The sequence below is a fragment of the Leopardus geoffroyi genome, chromosome D1 (assembly GCF_018350155.1).
Source record: "Leopardus geoffroyi isolate Oge1 chromosome D1, O.geoffroyi_Oge1_pat1.0, whole genome shotgun sequence".
Lineage (NCBI taxonomy): Eukaryota > Metazoa > Chordata > Mammalia > Carnivora > Felidae > Leopardus > Leopardus geoffroyi.
The window spans coordinates 16,632,558-16,646,123 of NC_059329.1; the positions used below are offsets into that span (position 1 = coordinate 16,632,558).

At 40.3% G+C, this 13,566-nt stretch overlaps 1 protein-coding gene across 3 annotated transcripts in view; it reads left to right on the forward strand.

Annotated features, from left to right (window-relative positions):
* CBL (Cbl proto-oncogene) overlaps positions 1–13,566 on the forward strand; it is an 86,337-nt gene that overhangs the window by 44,682 nt on the left and 28,089 nt on the right. For all 3 annotated transcript variants that reach the window (XM_045483148.1, XM_045483149.1, XM_045483150.1), the window contains exons 3-9: positions 6,374–6,520; positions 9,704–9,860; positions 10,650–10,771; positions 11,104–11,241; positions 12,065–12,152; positions 12,737–12,868; positions 13,083–13,286. In XM_045483148.1, coding sequence (XP_045339104.1) covers positions 6,374–6,520; positions 9,704–9,860; positions 10,650–10,771; positions 11,104–11,241; positions 12,065–12,152; positions 12,737–12,868; positions 13,083–13,286 — 988 coding nt within the window. The remainder of the gene's footprint in view (positions 1–6,373; positions 6,521–9,703; positions 9,861–10,649; positions 10,772–11,103; positions 11,242–12,064; positions 12,153–12,736; positions 12,869–13,082; positions 13,287–13,566) is intronic.

Below are 13,566 nucleotides of genomic sequence, written 5' to 3' on the forward strand. Positions count from 1 at the left end.
ACTTGGAGCCTGGACCCTGCTTGGGATTCTCTGTCTGTCTGTCTGTCTCTCTCTCTCTCTCCCCCTTTCTCTCTCTCTCTCTCTCTCTCTCTCTCTCTCTCTCTGCCCCTCCCCCACTTGCTCCCTGTCTCGCTCTCAAAAATAAACATTAAAAAAAAAATGACTTCCTTCAAATACCTCATGAGTTAAAGTAAAACCTGTATTACTTGCTACTGCTGGAACTTAAGAAAAGTTTTGTCTTCAGGGTATTTATAAAAAAATAGAACAGTTGTGTTCCTTTGTGGCTCTTTGGAGAATTGTTAGAACATATTGTATGAATTGAAGTAACTGCTGACAGAATTTTGAAAAGTATTGCTTACCTCGTAATAAGCTAATATCCATCACGCCTCGTGGTTCTAAGATTACATGTTTAGACGGATTCTGCTGATTAAACTCAGCCTTATACACAGCACTCAACCATAAGCCAGCGGCCTTAAAATGTTATTGAACAGAATTTCAACTCAGATCAGTTACAAAATGCTGTGACCCATGGGCTTTTATAGATATTTAATTTCCTTTTAAGAAGTATGATGCTTATGGTGCACAACTCTGGTGGTTTTCAGAAATGTAAGTTGGCTTTTTGGGGATGCATCCTTGAGTAGGAAAGTGTCTCAAATTGATTTTCAGTAACTATTTCAGTCAGCACTTTGAGCTGCTCTTAGGTGCCTGGTGCCATTACATCCTTGTGGTCAATAACTTTCCCTTTTCTTTTCTTTCTCTCTCTTTTTTTTTTTTTTTTTTTTTTGTGTGTGTGGCTTCACAAATTAAAATACTTTCTGCTCATTATGATTTTGGTGTGTATATTTTATCTCTGATCCAGCATCGTGCTGGACCCTTGGTAGATCTCACTGGAACATTCTTTGAAAAGATGCCAACACAGCTCAGTCATCCCAGACTCCCTTCTTGCCCCTGCTTCAGACTTGGCTTAGAAGTCAACTCTCAAAAGAGAGGTTCCTAAGACGACCCTCTCTAAAACATCAACTCTCCATGACTCTCTTCTCATAGGCTGCATTGTTTTTCTTCAAAGCACTTTTCTCCCACCACCTGATGCTCTCCCATGGGAACAGGAATGCCAAAAAGCCAGATTTTGTTTTGTTCATAGCTGCATCCATCCCTAGAGCCTAGCACTAGTAGGCAGTGTTTTCTGAAGGTATAATGAAGGTTAGAAATTGTGGCAGCTGCCCAAAGGGATGTAAATACCCGTTAGAAATGGATTTAGCTCTCGTGTACATAGATAACGATAGTACAAGAGGGGTTCAGATGACATGAGAGCTGCGGTGAACGTGCTGTGGGTATTTGAGCGGTTTATTACTTCTAGCTGGCTGCTTAGGAAATGACATTTAAGCTGTGTCTTATTTCAGACTAGGGAAACTGATAAGCAGAGTGAGAGGTGGGAAGTGAATAAGGGTAGTATGTATGAGAAAAGATGACGTATTCAGTTTGGCTAGAACATACTCGTGAAGAAGTAAGAAATTAGTTAGAGAGGTAGCTTAGATTCAAGTCAGCGGAAAGTCTTCAAATCAAAATTGAGCTTGGGTTTTGTCCCCCTGGCAGTGTGGAAGTTGTTTTTTCCCCTCCTTAAAAAGGCAGTTATATATGTGGCATGATTCACCTTCACAGGAGGAGACTGAAGACTGAAGTCTGTTTTTGTTACTGTATTTAATTTTAATTCCAGTTGGTTAACGTACAGTGTAATAATGGGGTGCCTGGGTGGCTCAGTTGGTTAAGCGTCCGACTTTTGATTTCGGCTCAGGTCATGATCTTGTGGTTTCATGGGTTCGAGCCCTATGTCCATGCTGAATCTGCTTCGGATTCTCCCTCTCTCTTCCCCTCCCCCGCTTGTTTTCTCTCGGTCTCTCTCAAAATAAATTTAAAAAAACCTGTAATATTCGTTTTAAGATGTACAGTTTAGTGATTCTACACTTCATTCATCACCCCGTGCTCATAAGTGCCCTCCTTAATCCCCATCATCTGTTTCACTGTCTCCCACCCTCCTCCCCTCTGCTAACCATCAGAGTTCCCTGTAGTTAAGAGTCTGTTTCTTGGTTTGCCTATCTTATTTCCTTTACTCATATGTTTCTTAAATTACATGTATGAGTGAAATCATACGGTATTTGTCTTTCTCTGCCTGACTTATCTCACTTAGTATTATACTTTCTAGCTCCATGCATGTGGTTGCAAATGGGAAGCTTTCATTTTTTATAGCAGAGTAATAGTTCATTGTGTGTGTATATACACACACATCTTTATCCATCAGTCAGTGGACACTTGGGCTGCTTCCATAATTTGGCTATTATAAATAATGCTGTTATAAACATAGGGGTGCATGTATCTCTTTGAACCAGTGCTTTTGTAATTTTTGGGTAAATACCCAGTAGTGCAATTACTGGATTGTAGGATAGTTCTATTTTTACCTTTTTTTTTTTTTTTTTTTAAAGGCTGAGACCTAATCATAGGACTAGAGACCACTCCCCTCCTCCTCCCCCTCACCCTAACCACATTTTTTTTTGTAATGTTTATTTTTGAGAGAGACCAAGTGTGAGCAGGGGAGGGACAGAGACAGAGGAAGGCACAGAATTTGAAGCAGGCTCCAGGCTCCGGTGCTGTCAGCACAGAGCCCGAAGTGGGGCTCGAACCCACCAACCGGGAGATCATGACCTGAGCCGAAGTCGGACATCAACCGACTGAGTCACCCAGGCGTCCCTATTTTTACCTTTTTGAGGTACCACCGTATGGTTTTCGACAGTGGCTACAGCAGTTCACTTCCTGCCAACTGTGCATGAGGGTTCCTTTTTCTCCCCATCCTCACCAACAATTGTTTCTTGTGTGTTGATTGGAGCCATTCTGACAGGTGTGAGGTGATATCTCTTTGTGGTTTTCATTTGCATTGCCCTGATGTTGAGTGATGTTGAACATCTTTTCACGTGTCTGTTGGCCATCTGTGGAAGACTAAAGTTTGAATTGTGGAGTAGGTGGGGGAGGGTAGCAACGAACTTCAATTAAAATCATGTAGTTTAAAGGTAGGAAGACAACAGTGGTCAGCAAATTGACAAATAGGTCAGATATGGAGAATAAGGGAGGTGGAAGAAGCCAAGATAACTCTAAGCTTTATATATATATATATATATATATATATATATATATATATATTTCAGAAACTCTTTATTTAAAAAAAATTTTTTTAATGTTTATTTTAGAGAGAGAGAGCACGCACATGCGCTCCTGCGTGCAGGCGGGGAAGGGGCAGAGAGAGAGGGAGACAGAGGATCCAAAGTGGGCTCTGTGCTGAGAGTGGAGAGCCCGATGTGAGGCTTGAACCCATGAAACCGTGGTGAGATCATGACCTAAGTCGGAGTTGGATGCTTAACTGACTGAATCACCCGGGCGCCCTTCTAAGGTTTTGAATTTGTGGGAAGTAAGATGGTGTTGTCATTACAGAGAATATGAAGACAGAACAGATTTGAGAAGGAAGATTAATTTAATTTTGAACATGTTGCTTTGAGGTGTTAGCATGTGAATGGAGAAGTATAGTTGGCAGTTGGAAAGTTACCAAATTTTAAGATTTGGGAATCGCTTGCAGAGTGGTTTCTCAAGCTTCTGATTGTGAAGGAAGAGTCAAGAGATTACACGGAGAGAGAAAAGAAAGTAGCCGAGAGCATATTCTTGGGAAATAGCTCTGTTGAGAGAATAGGAAGAAAAGCCAAAGAAAGACAAAGCTAGTAGGAGAACCAAGAGAGGACAACATGAGAGAAACCAAAGAAAGATACTTTCAGGAGGAAATAAGAGTCCTGAAAAAGCTGTTAAAACCTTGCGAGTGTGATATAATATCTTCTTGGTCATATTATACATATATTACTCTGCTGTACTGTTTAGCATAGTTTGTTTTGTTTTTTGTTTTTTTTAATATTTAAGTAACCTATACCCGCAGTGTGGGACTTAAACTCACGACCCTGAGATCAAGAGTTGCATGTTTTCTGTCTGAGCCAGCCAGGTGCCCCAGCATAGTTCTTTACACATAGTAAGTTCTCAACAATTTAGCATAACTTAAGGAAATCCTGGGCTCTCACTTGTTTCTCTTTAAAGATTAACATTTGGCAGAATGTGATCTATGTTTATTGAGGTTCAGTCTACTGTGTCCCGCTGACGACTTGAAAGTAAGGTCATTGGGAATAATTGGTGCTTTGCACGTTTTCTACCAAGTTCTGTGTTGCAGAATTCTTCTGAGATACATTCGTGATATATTCTTTTTTTTTTTTTTTTTTTTTTGAGTTTTTAAAGTTTATTTATTTTTGAGAGAGAGAGTAGGGGAGGGACAGAGAAGGAGGGAGAAACAGGATCCCAAGAGGGATTGATGCGGGACTCAATCGCACAAATTGGGAGATCATGACCAGAGTTGAAATCAAGAGTCAGATGCTAACTGCCCGAGCCACCCAGGCGCCCCTAAAAATTTTATTTTTAAGTACTCTCTATACCCAATGTGAAACTCGGAACCCACGACCCCAAGATCAAGTGTCGCATGTTTTACCAGCTGAGCCAACCAGGCACCCCATTCTGTGATACAGCCTTGATCTTTATGATTTTTGTTACAACTTTGGTAAAATAGTAAAAGTTCTAGCAAGCCATAATGGAAGGATCTCCAAGTGCCAAGAGGAGAACTGCTGATGGAACTCAGGGATTGGATAAGTGCTTGTATCCCTGTCTCACACTTGATCTATTTAGCATATGAATTATTTTAAGACTGTCTTCAAGGAATATATTATCACTTTTGTAGGTGCTTTCAGAAAACAAATAGGAAACTAGAAAGAGAATAACTTGCTACAAGTGCAAGAAGACATATCAGGAAAGTGGAGCGGATTTGTTGAAAAGCTGACTGGAAAGATTTCAGTAGCATTTTGCACAAGAGTCAGGGCTAGAGAGACTTGGTTACTTTGGTGCAGCATTTTATACATTAAAGACAAAGATGGGATCTCCATTATAACATAAAGTAAAGAGAAAAGTCTCTCTCTATTAAAGAGAATTTTTAGATGATCAAATTTGATTATGAATTGACTTGAAATTTTATAAGCCACTCATGACAAGAATAGACTTTTGAATACAGAAATACCAATGATTGAGACAAAGGGAAGGTAGTGCAGACGGTAGCTGGTTTGGTGCTTAACAGTAAAGCGTCTGTCTATATCTTTTATGTGTGACAGCACATTAAAGATAAGAAAGGTAATCTGATTACAGTATACACCTAGGAGTGCCTGGCCGGCTCAGTCGGTGGAGCCTGTGACTCTTTAATTTTAGAGAGAGTGCTAGCAGAGGGGGTGGAGAATCTTAATGTGTGCGGCTCAGTCCCACGACCCTCAGATCATGACCTGAGCCAAAATCAAGAATTGGACGCTTAACCGAATGAGCCACCCAGGTGCCCCAACACAGTGATTACATAACTCAGTACAGTAAGCTGTGTGGCATCTTTATGATTCCATTCATCAAGCAGAGATTAAAGAGGTTATTAGAATAAGTTCCCTGATTGTCAAAGCAGAATAGTAGCATATTCACTTAGAAATTTTTACATGGTTTGGATTTTAGCACTTCAGTTTTGGTAGAGGATGAGGAGTTGTTTTGGTAAAACTTAACCTCTTTAAGGTCTGATTTAAGTGAAAATATTTGTTAGGTCTTAAGATATTTAAATTGAGAATTGTAATTTATTAATTTATTAGTAATTTATTTTTTAATTTGTGTGAGTTACATGATGATTCGTTTTAAAATCCAGAATAGCTTATACAAAGCTATTCTGATTATTTTGCTTTTTTAGCATTTCCTCTCTTTTGTGAGTAGATTAGTAGAGGTTTTCAAGTAAGTACCTTTATTTGAGTCCTCTGTCATCTTCACAACGTGGATTTGTTCATATTAGTGAATACTCAGAGGTATTTGGCTTGAGTTAGATTAAAAGCCTTAAAATATATTCCTGTTAAATTTTTTCTATTTACTATAGGACATCTTTTGAATGGAGGGAATGGGAGTGGATCTAGTGAGTGCCACGGTCTTTGCTCTGTTATATCTGCATCTTTCATATGATGTTAGAGCAAAAACAGTTTCTGAAGCCCTGCTTTGAACACAGATAGTATCACAGAGTATTTCATATGTCAACAGCACATTTCCTTCCTCTCTCCTTTCCTAGTTTTATAATATCTCTGAATAATATTGATCAGAAAGTATATTGGAAGAGGTTCTTCGTAAATGTATATTCATGTTCATATTAATTACACACCTGACATGGTTGATTTCAGTGAATTTAAAATAAAAATAACTTTATGTGTTTAATTATTGCACTTCTGATCATTTGTAGGCGAAACCTAACCAAACTGTCACTGATCTTCAGCCACATGCTGGCGGAACTAAAAGGAATCTTTCCAAGTGGACTCTTTCAAGGAGACACATTTCGGATTACGAAAGCAGACGCTGCAGAATTTTGGAGGAAAGCTTTTGGAGAAAAGTAAGTGCCCAAATAATTTGAACTATGAAAAACTAAAGCATATGTTTTGGCCTTTTGTGTATTTTTAAATTTTTTATCTAATTTTTAACTTTTTTTCCTTTTTTTTTTTTTTTAATGTTTATTTTATGTTGAGAGAGAGAAAGAGTGGGGGAGGAGCAGAGAGGGAGAGAGAGAGAGAATCCCAACCAGGCCCCCTGCTCAGCACGAAGCCCGACACAGGGCTTGATGTCACAAGTGATCTCACAACTGTGAGCTGAAATCAAGAGTCAGATGCTGAACCAACTGAACCACCCAGCTGCCCCAACTTTTTTTAAGTAAACTCTAACCCCAGTGTGGAGCTCGAAATCACAACCCTGAGTCATAAGGTCTTCTGACTGAGCCCCTACTTATTTTTTTATGAATGGAATAATATGGGAAAGCATAGAGAAAAATAACGAACATGAATGTACAGTAGCCTCCCCCCTCCCCCCCCTTATCTGCAGTCTTACTTTCCATGGTCTCAGTTCCCTGCGGTCAACTGTGGTCCAGAAGCAGGTGATCCTCCTGATACTTCATCAGAAGGTCACTAGTAGCCTAACTCTACATCACAGTGCCTACGTGATTCACCTCCCTTCATCACATCACTTAGGCATTTTATCATCTCACATCACCCACCACAAGAAGGGTATGTACCGTAAGATATTGTGAGAGGGAAAGATCAAATTTCCATAACTTCCATTACAGTATATTGTTACAGTTCTATTTGATCAGTTATTGTTCTTAATCTCTCAGTGTGCCTAATTTAGAAATTAAACTTTATCTTAGGTGTGTGTGTATAGGACGAAACATAATATATATAGGGTTTGGTATTTACCTGCATTTGCAGGCATCCACTGAGGGTTTTTGCAAAGTATCCTTTGCAGATAAGGGAGGACGTACTGTATCTGCTTCCCTGCTTTGGTGTAAATAGTTAACTTTTTTTTCTTTTTGGAGAAAATTTCGCAGATTCAATTGAGACCCGTGCTCTTTGTTTGAATATTTATTTTTTTTCTCCCCATCCGTTCTGCTGTTAATGGACATATGTTTCACATTATTTGCTATCACAAACAGCGCTGAGGTGAACAAAATTATATTCACCTTCATAGGCAGGAGCTTCTTCATAGTTCCATGCTAGGAGCAAAATAGCCAAATCAGGGGGTTTCACATCCTCTGCTTTGCCAGATATTGCCCAGTTGCTTTCCAAAGTGGTTATACTAGTTTATATCCCTGTGAGTAGTGTACATAAATTCCAGTAGCTCCACAGTCTGGCTAACACTGGTGATGTGAATTGGGTGTCTTATTTTGCTTTATAGTCCTGATGACATGGGAGACTGAGCATCTTTTCACAAGTGTGACCAGTCAGGATTCTTACTCTAACTTGCCTATTCCTCTTCCTGACTTGTCCTTTTTACTACTCTTTCCCCTCTTGTAAGATACGGATTGTCTGTTAGTTACTTACATTACAAGTATCTTCTAATCTGTAGCTGGTTTTTCCACTTTCCTTATATTGTCTTTTGATGTATAGAAGTTTTAAATTCGACAGACAGATTCATGAATTAAGCTTATGCTCTTAAGTATTGATATAAATGTTCTTGTATGTCCTCTGAAACTTTGGATCAAGGAAATGAAAAGATAGAAAACAATAAAACTTTTTCATCGAATATACAGATCCTAATGTAAATTTCTTTTTAAATGCCACCTTTTTCAAAATATGTGTAAATGTAAAACATAGAATAATTAGTGATTTATTTTTTTTTAAATTTTTTTTTTCCAACGTTTATTTATTTTTGGGACAGAGAGAGACAGAGCATGAACGGGGGAGGGGCAGAGAGAGAGGGAGACACAGAATCGGAAACAGGCTCCAGGCTCTGAGCCATCAGCCCAGAGCCTGACGCGGGGCTCGAACTCACGGACCGCGAGATCGTGACCTGGCTGAAGTCGGACGCTTAACCGACTGCGCCACCCAGGCGCCCCTAATTAGTGATTTAAAAATCTGGGTAAAGAGGATGGGAATAAGTTTAACTTTGTTTCTTTTAACTTAATAACTACATTAGAAAAGAGTTCAAAATGCCACTTGATGTCTTAAAACTTTTCAAAGGCAATGAGCTTGTATTTTGAGAAATAGAAATCCCATAGTATCTGGTGCTTGCCTTATCTGGGGTTTAATCACTTATATTAATAATTTATTCCTCATCCCTGTCAAACTCTGTTGCTCCTGTGCCATAAGCCTATTTCCTCCTGTCTCATCCTTGAGCGTGTGAGTTCCTCAAAGAACTCAGAATGTATTTCATGCTTTGAAAAAGTTATTTTGGGGGCCCCTGGGTGGCTCAGTCGGTTGAGCTTCTGACTTTGGCTCAGGTCATGATCTCGTGGTCCTTGAGTTTGAGCCCCGCGACAGGCTCTGTGCCTACAGCTCAGAGCCCGGAGCCTGTTCAGATTCTGTGTCTTCCTCTCTCTGTGCCCCTCCCCACTCGCGCTTTGTCTCCCTCTGTCTCAAAAATAAATAAACATTGAAAAAACATTAAAAAAAGAAAAGAAAAAGTTATTTTGGGGCGCCTAGGTGGCTCAGTTGGTTAAGTGTCCAACTCTTGGATTTTGGTTCAGGTCATGATCTCACGGTTCGTGGGATCGAGCCCCATGTTGGACTCTGCCCTGACAGCTCGGAGCCTGCTTGTGATTCTCTCCCCTCCTCTCTCTGCCCTTCTCCCGCTCGTGCACGCGCACATGCGTGTGCAGTCTCTCTCAAAATGAATAAATATTTAAAAAAATAAAAAACTTAGTTTAAACGTAAGCTTTCTGTTCATTGAGGCCTGGCCAGAGGTTGCATTTATTATATAAAAAGAGTAATTTCCTCTCTCTTTCCGTGCTTCCCTAAATGGAACAAATGTGTGAAGAAAGATGAGAAAGGGGTTAGTTTGTCACCTTCTGCCAAAGAATAGTGGAAGAAGATGTCTCTGTTACTAATGTACGCATTAGAAAGTTAAGAAATACATCGTTTACTCCCTTTTCTCTTCTCAATCCAAAATATAGCTTAGCTTCTTTAAGAGAATTGAAATTGATTTTAAGACCTCATGTGGCTTTCTTTTCCTTGGTTGTTTTAGCAATGCCCAGAATTGTCTGTTGTCTCACTCAGTGCCTTCCCTCCCCCCCCCACTCCCCACCCAGGACAATAGTCCCTTGGAAGAGTTTCCGACAGGCCCTTCACGAAGTGCATCCCATCAGTTCCGGGCTCGAGGCCATGGCTCTGAAATCCACTATTGATCTGACCTGCAATGATTATATTTCAGTTTTTGAATTTGACATCTTTACAAGACTCTTTCAGGTAGGATACTAAAAACAGAAAACTAACAACTAGTTGTTGCTACTTTTCTGAAGAGAGAGCTCTTTAAAAAAGTAACATTTGAAAGTTTATTGTATAAAAGTATTTTTAGTCTAGAAATTATAAGCAAAAAACCCTCCACTGCCCTGTATTTCTGTTTATTTATTGGTAAAAATAACTATATGATCTGCTTTGTTCACCTCATATTTATTATCTCATTTTGTTAGTGAGTAGTCTTCTTTTGCGTTGTCTTCATGGTTTTGGAATGTCCAGAAAATGGGTATAATATGATCTATTTAATCAGTTTCCTGTTGCTGGACATTACGTGTTTCCAACTTTTTCTCCTATTGTATTGAAATTCTTGACTGTTAATATTGAGAGCTTCGAAAGAGCTCATTGATTTCTTTCCATAAAGATAACGTGCATGTAGCCAAACTTGCATAAGCCTTTGTTTGCAACTTCTTAGTTGCACCTGCGGGTCCTGCTGTTTCTCTGATTTTTTTGTTTGTTGCCATTTAACCTCACTGCTGTCAGCAGAACTGCGTTAGAATGTCTTGAATTTCATTTTATGAAAAAAACCTTTCTGTAAGTGTATATTTGTTTTTTCTTAGTTTTTGTAAGCTCTTATCTCAACCGTGTTTCCCTCAGAGTGACAACATAATTCAAAATTTGTGAGAGTAAATGGAGAATTTATCATTGAGAATCAAGGTTGTTTTCCTTCTGTTTTACATTGCTCTGAAGTTGGTTTTAGGTCTTGAGCTGAGTGGTCTGATTGAACTCTTGTTCCCTTAGCCGTGGTCCTCTTTGCTCAGGAACTGGAACAGTCTTGCTGTAACTCATCCCGGATACATGGCTTTCCTGACGTATGATGAAGTAAAAGCTCGGCTCCAGAAGTTCATTCACAAACCTGGAAGGTCAGTTCCTTGAAGCAAAGAGGTTTATCCTCCTATATTTTATTCTCTTGTGACCTTTGCCAGAGAGGAGGAAATACGATCTTGTGTTAGTTCCCCAGCGGCCACGTTTCTTTACTGGGATTGCTGTCTGTTCACCAAAGGAATTGACGGATTCAGATCTTAGGGTTTGATAAATGCTTTCAAGCCACTTAAAAATTGAGCTTATGTGTTTCTTGCTTTTGCTCTGTAGTCATCGTAGAATCTATTATTGGTGGTCTTTTTGATTTTTGTCTCTGTCTCAGCTTCCACCCGAACACAAGTATGTAAAAGGTTCTGTTCCTCACTGTTCACAGTTACATTTTCCGGCTCAGCTGCACTCGTCTGGGTCAGTGGGCTATCGGGTATGTCACTGCTGACGGGAACATTCTCCAGACAATCCCACACAATAAACCTCTCTTTCAAGCCCTGATTGACGGCTTCAGGGAAGGCTTGTGAGTATCTACTGTTTGTCATCTGCTGGAGTCTAGGAACTTAGGGGTTGTGAAACTTGATCATCAGTGACTTTATTCCAGGGTTCTTTTACAGTTTAAGATTCAAGGAGCATCTTAACAGGTTATATTGTTTTGACCTCCAGGTTCTGTAGGACTTTTGTTTTTATTTAAAAGGAGTCATAGGGGTTGGCAAACTATGGCTCGAAGCTGTTGTTAGCTATGAGGCTGGCTGTTGTGGTACAGCCCGCACCTAAGACAGGTTTTCCCTTTTCAAGTGTTGCTTAAAAAACAACAACCAGCGAAGAATACATGACACAGACTTACGTGGCTTGCAGAGTCAAAAATAGTTACCGTTTGGCCCTTTACTGAAAAAGTTGTCAGCCTCTCAGACGATAGAGCCTGGGGCGTTGTGGCCTAGAGAAAGAGCTATCAGTGTTTGGGAATATCTTCTTGGAACTGTTCTGTTTTTGTTTTGTTTTGTTTTGGTTTGTTTTAAGAGAGAGAGAGTGCAAGTGGGGGAGAGGGGCAGAGGGAAAGAGAGAGAATCTCAAGCATGCTCCATGCTCAACGTGGAGGCTGATGTGGGGCTTGATCCCTCAACCCTGGGATCATGACCTGAGCCAAAATCAAGAGTCAGATGCTCAATCTACTGAGCCACCCAGGCGCCCCTGTATGTTTTTTGAAGTATTAGTAAGATACGTCTTTGTACTTATGCAAAACTACCCTTTTAGAATGAGAGAATTGCTAGATAAAATTTGTCTGTCTTGGTAGCAGTTACAAATTAGCTTTAGTAAAACCCCGAGGCTGGTTACTCTTTTTACAGCTATCTGTTTCCAGATGGACGGAATCAGAATCCTGACCTGACAGGCTTGTGTGAACCAACTCCCCAAGACCACATCAAAGTGACCCAGGTGAATTTTGTTGTATGGTATAACCATAGCTCTGGAGGCGAGCTTTTGTGTGTACTTTACAGAACTGACAGTTCTGTTGTATTAAGTGATTGAAACATTTACATTTATGTATTTTTATCATTTTTTTAATGTTTATTTTTGAGAGAGACAGAGGGCAAGTGGGGGAGGGGCAGAGAGAGAGAGGGAGACAGAATGTGAAACAGGCTTCGGGCTCCGAACTGTCAGCACCGCGCCCAACGTGGGGCCCGAACCCACGACCCTCAAGATCATGACCTGAGTGGAAGGCGGGTGTTTGAGCCACCCGGGCGCCCCAGAACATTTACATTTTAAGCCATTGACTAGATTAGTGAATTTATGTGTGTGTGGTTTCTCTAAGAACTTAAAATGGGACCGAGACCGAGTGCTTTTTTTCTCTTTCAACGAGAGACTATTGACCACTTTCGTACAAGCAAAATTTGTATAGAAAATAAGTCTTTAGTTTTTCTGTTGTTAGTATTTACAGTTACAATCAGTAACAGTACAGTTACAGTTCAACAAATATCTGAATGGGCTGAGTAATCTCTTTAATTTCTTTTTAATCAAAGGAACAATATGAGTTATACTGTGAGATGGGCTCCACATTCCAACTGTGTAAAATATGTGCTGAAAATGATAAGGATGTAAAAATCGAGCCCTGTGGACACCTCATGTGCACGTCCTGTCTTACGTCCTGGCAGGTATGGATCCAAAGCATGCATTTCCCCAGCTGTGTAGTCACTCTGAAGAATTGGGGATTGTGTATCCTTTACAGATAAAAAGGATGACCTGGCTTGTGGGGTAGGTTTTAAATTTTTGATTTCTTTTTTCATCTCTAGGAAATGCATTTGCCAGTGGACAGATCTTGTCAGTACTTTGAGACGTGTCTGTTACCATCTCCTGTTTCCTCCGCAGGAATCAGAAGGCCAGGGCTGTCCTTTCTGCCGATGTGAAATTAAAGGTACTGAGCCCATTGTGGTAGATCCGTTTGACCCTAGAGGAAGTGGCAGCCTGCTGAGGCAAGGAGCCGAGGGAGCTCCCTCCCCAAATTATGATGACGATGACGACGAACGAGCGGATGATTCTCTCTTTATGATGAAGGAATTGGCTGGTGCCAAGGTAAGACTGCAGTGCAAGAGACTGTGACAAACTGCATGGTGAGTTGTGCTCTAAAGCGATAGAGCACCTGCTGACATCGATCTACAAGGGGTCACAGTAGCTTACGTTTACTGAGTATTTGTTATGTGAGAGATACCATGTTAAGCACTTCCCTTATTTTAACTCCTACAGTCCTATACTCCTGTCTCCTCCAATAACCGAGGAGTAGATACTACTTCTCTCGTTTAGCAGATGAAGAAACCAAGTCATGGCAAGGTTAAGGAATTTGCTGACAGTCACA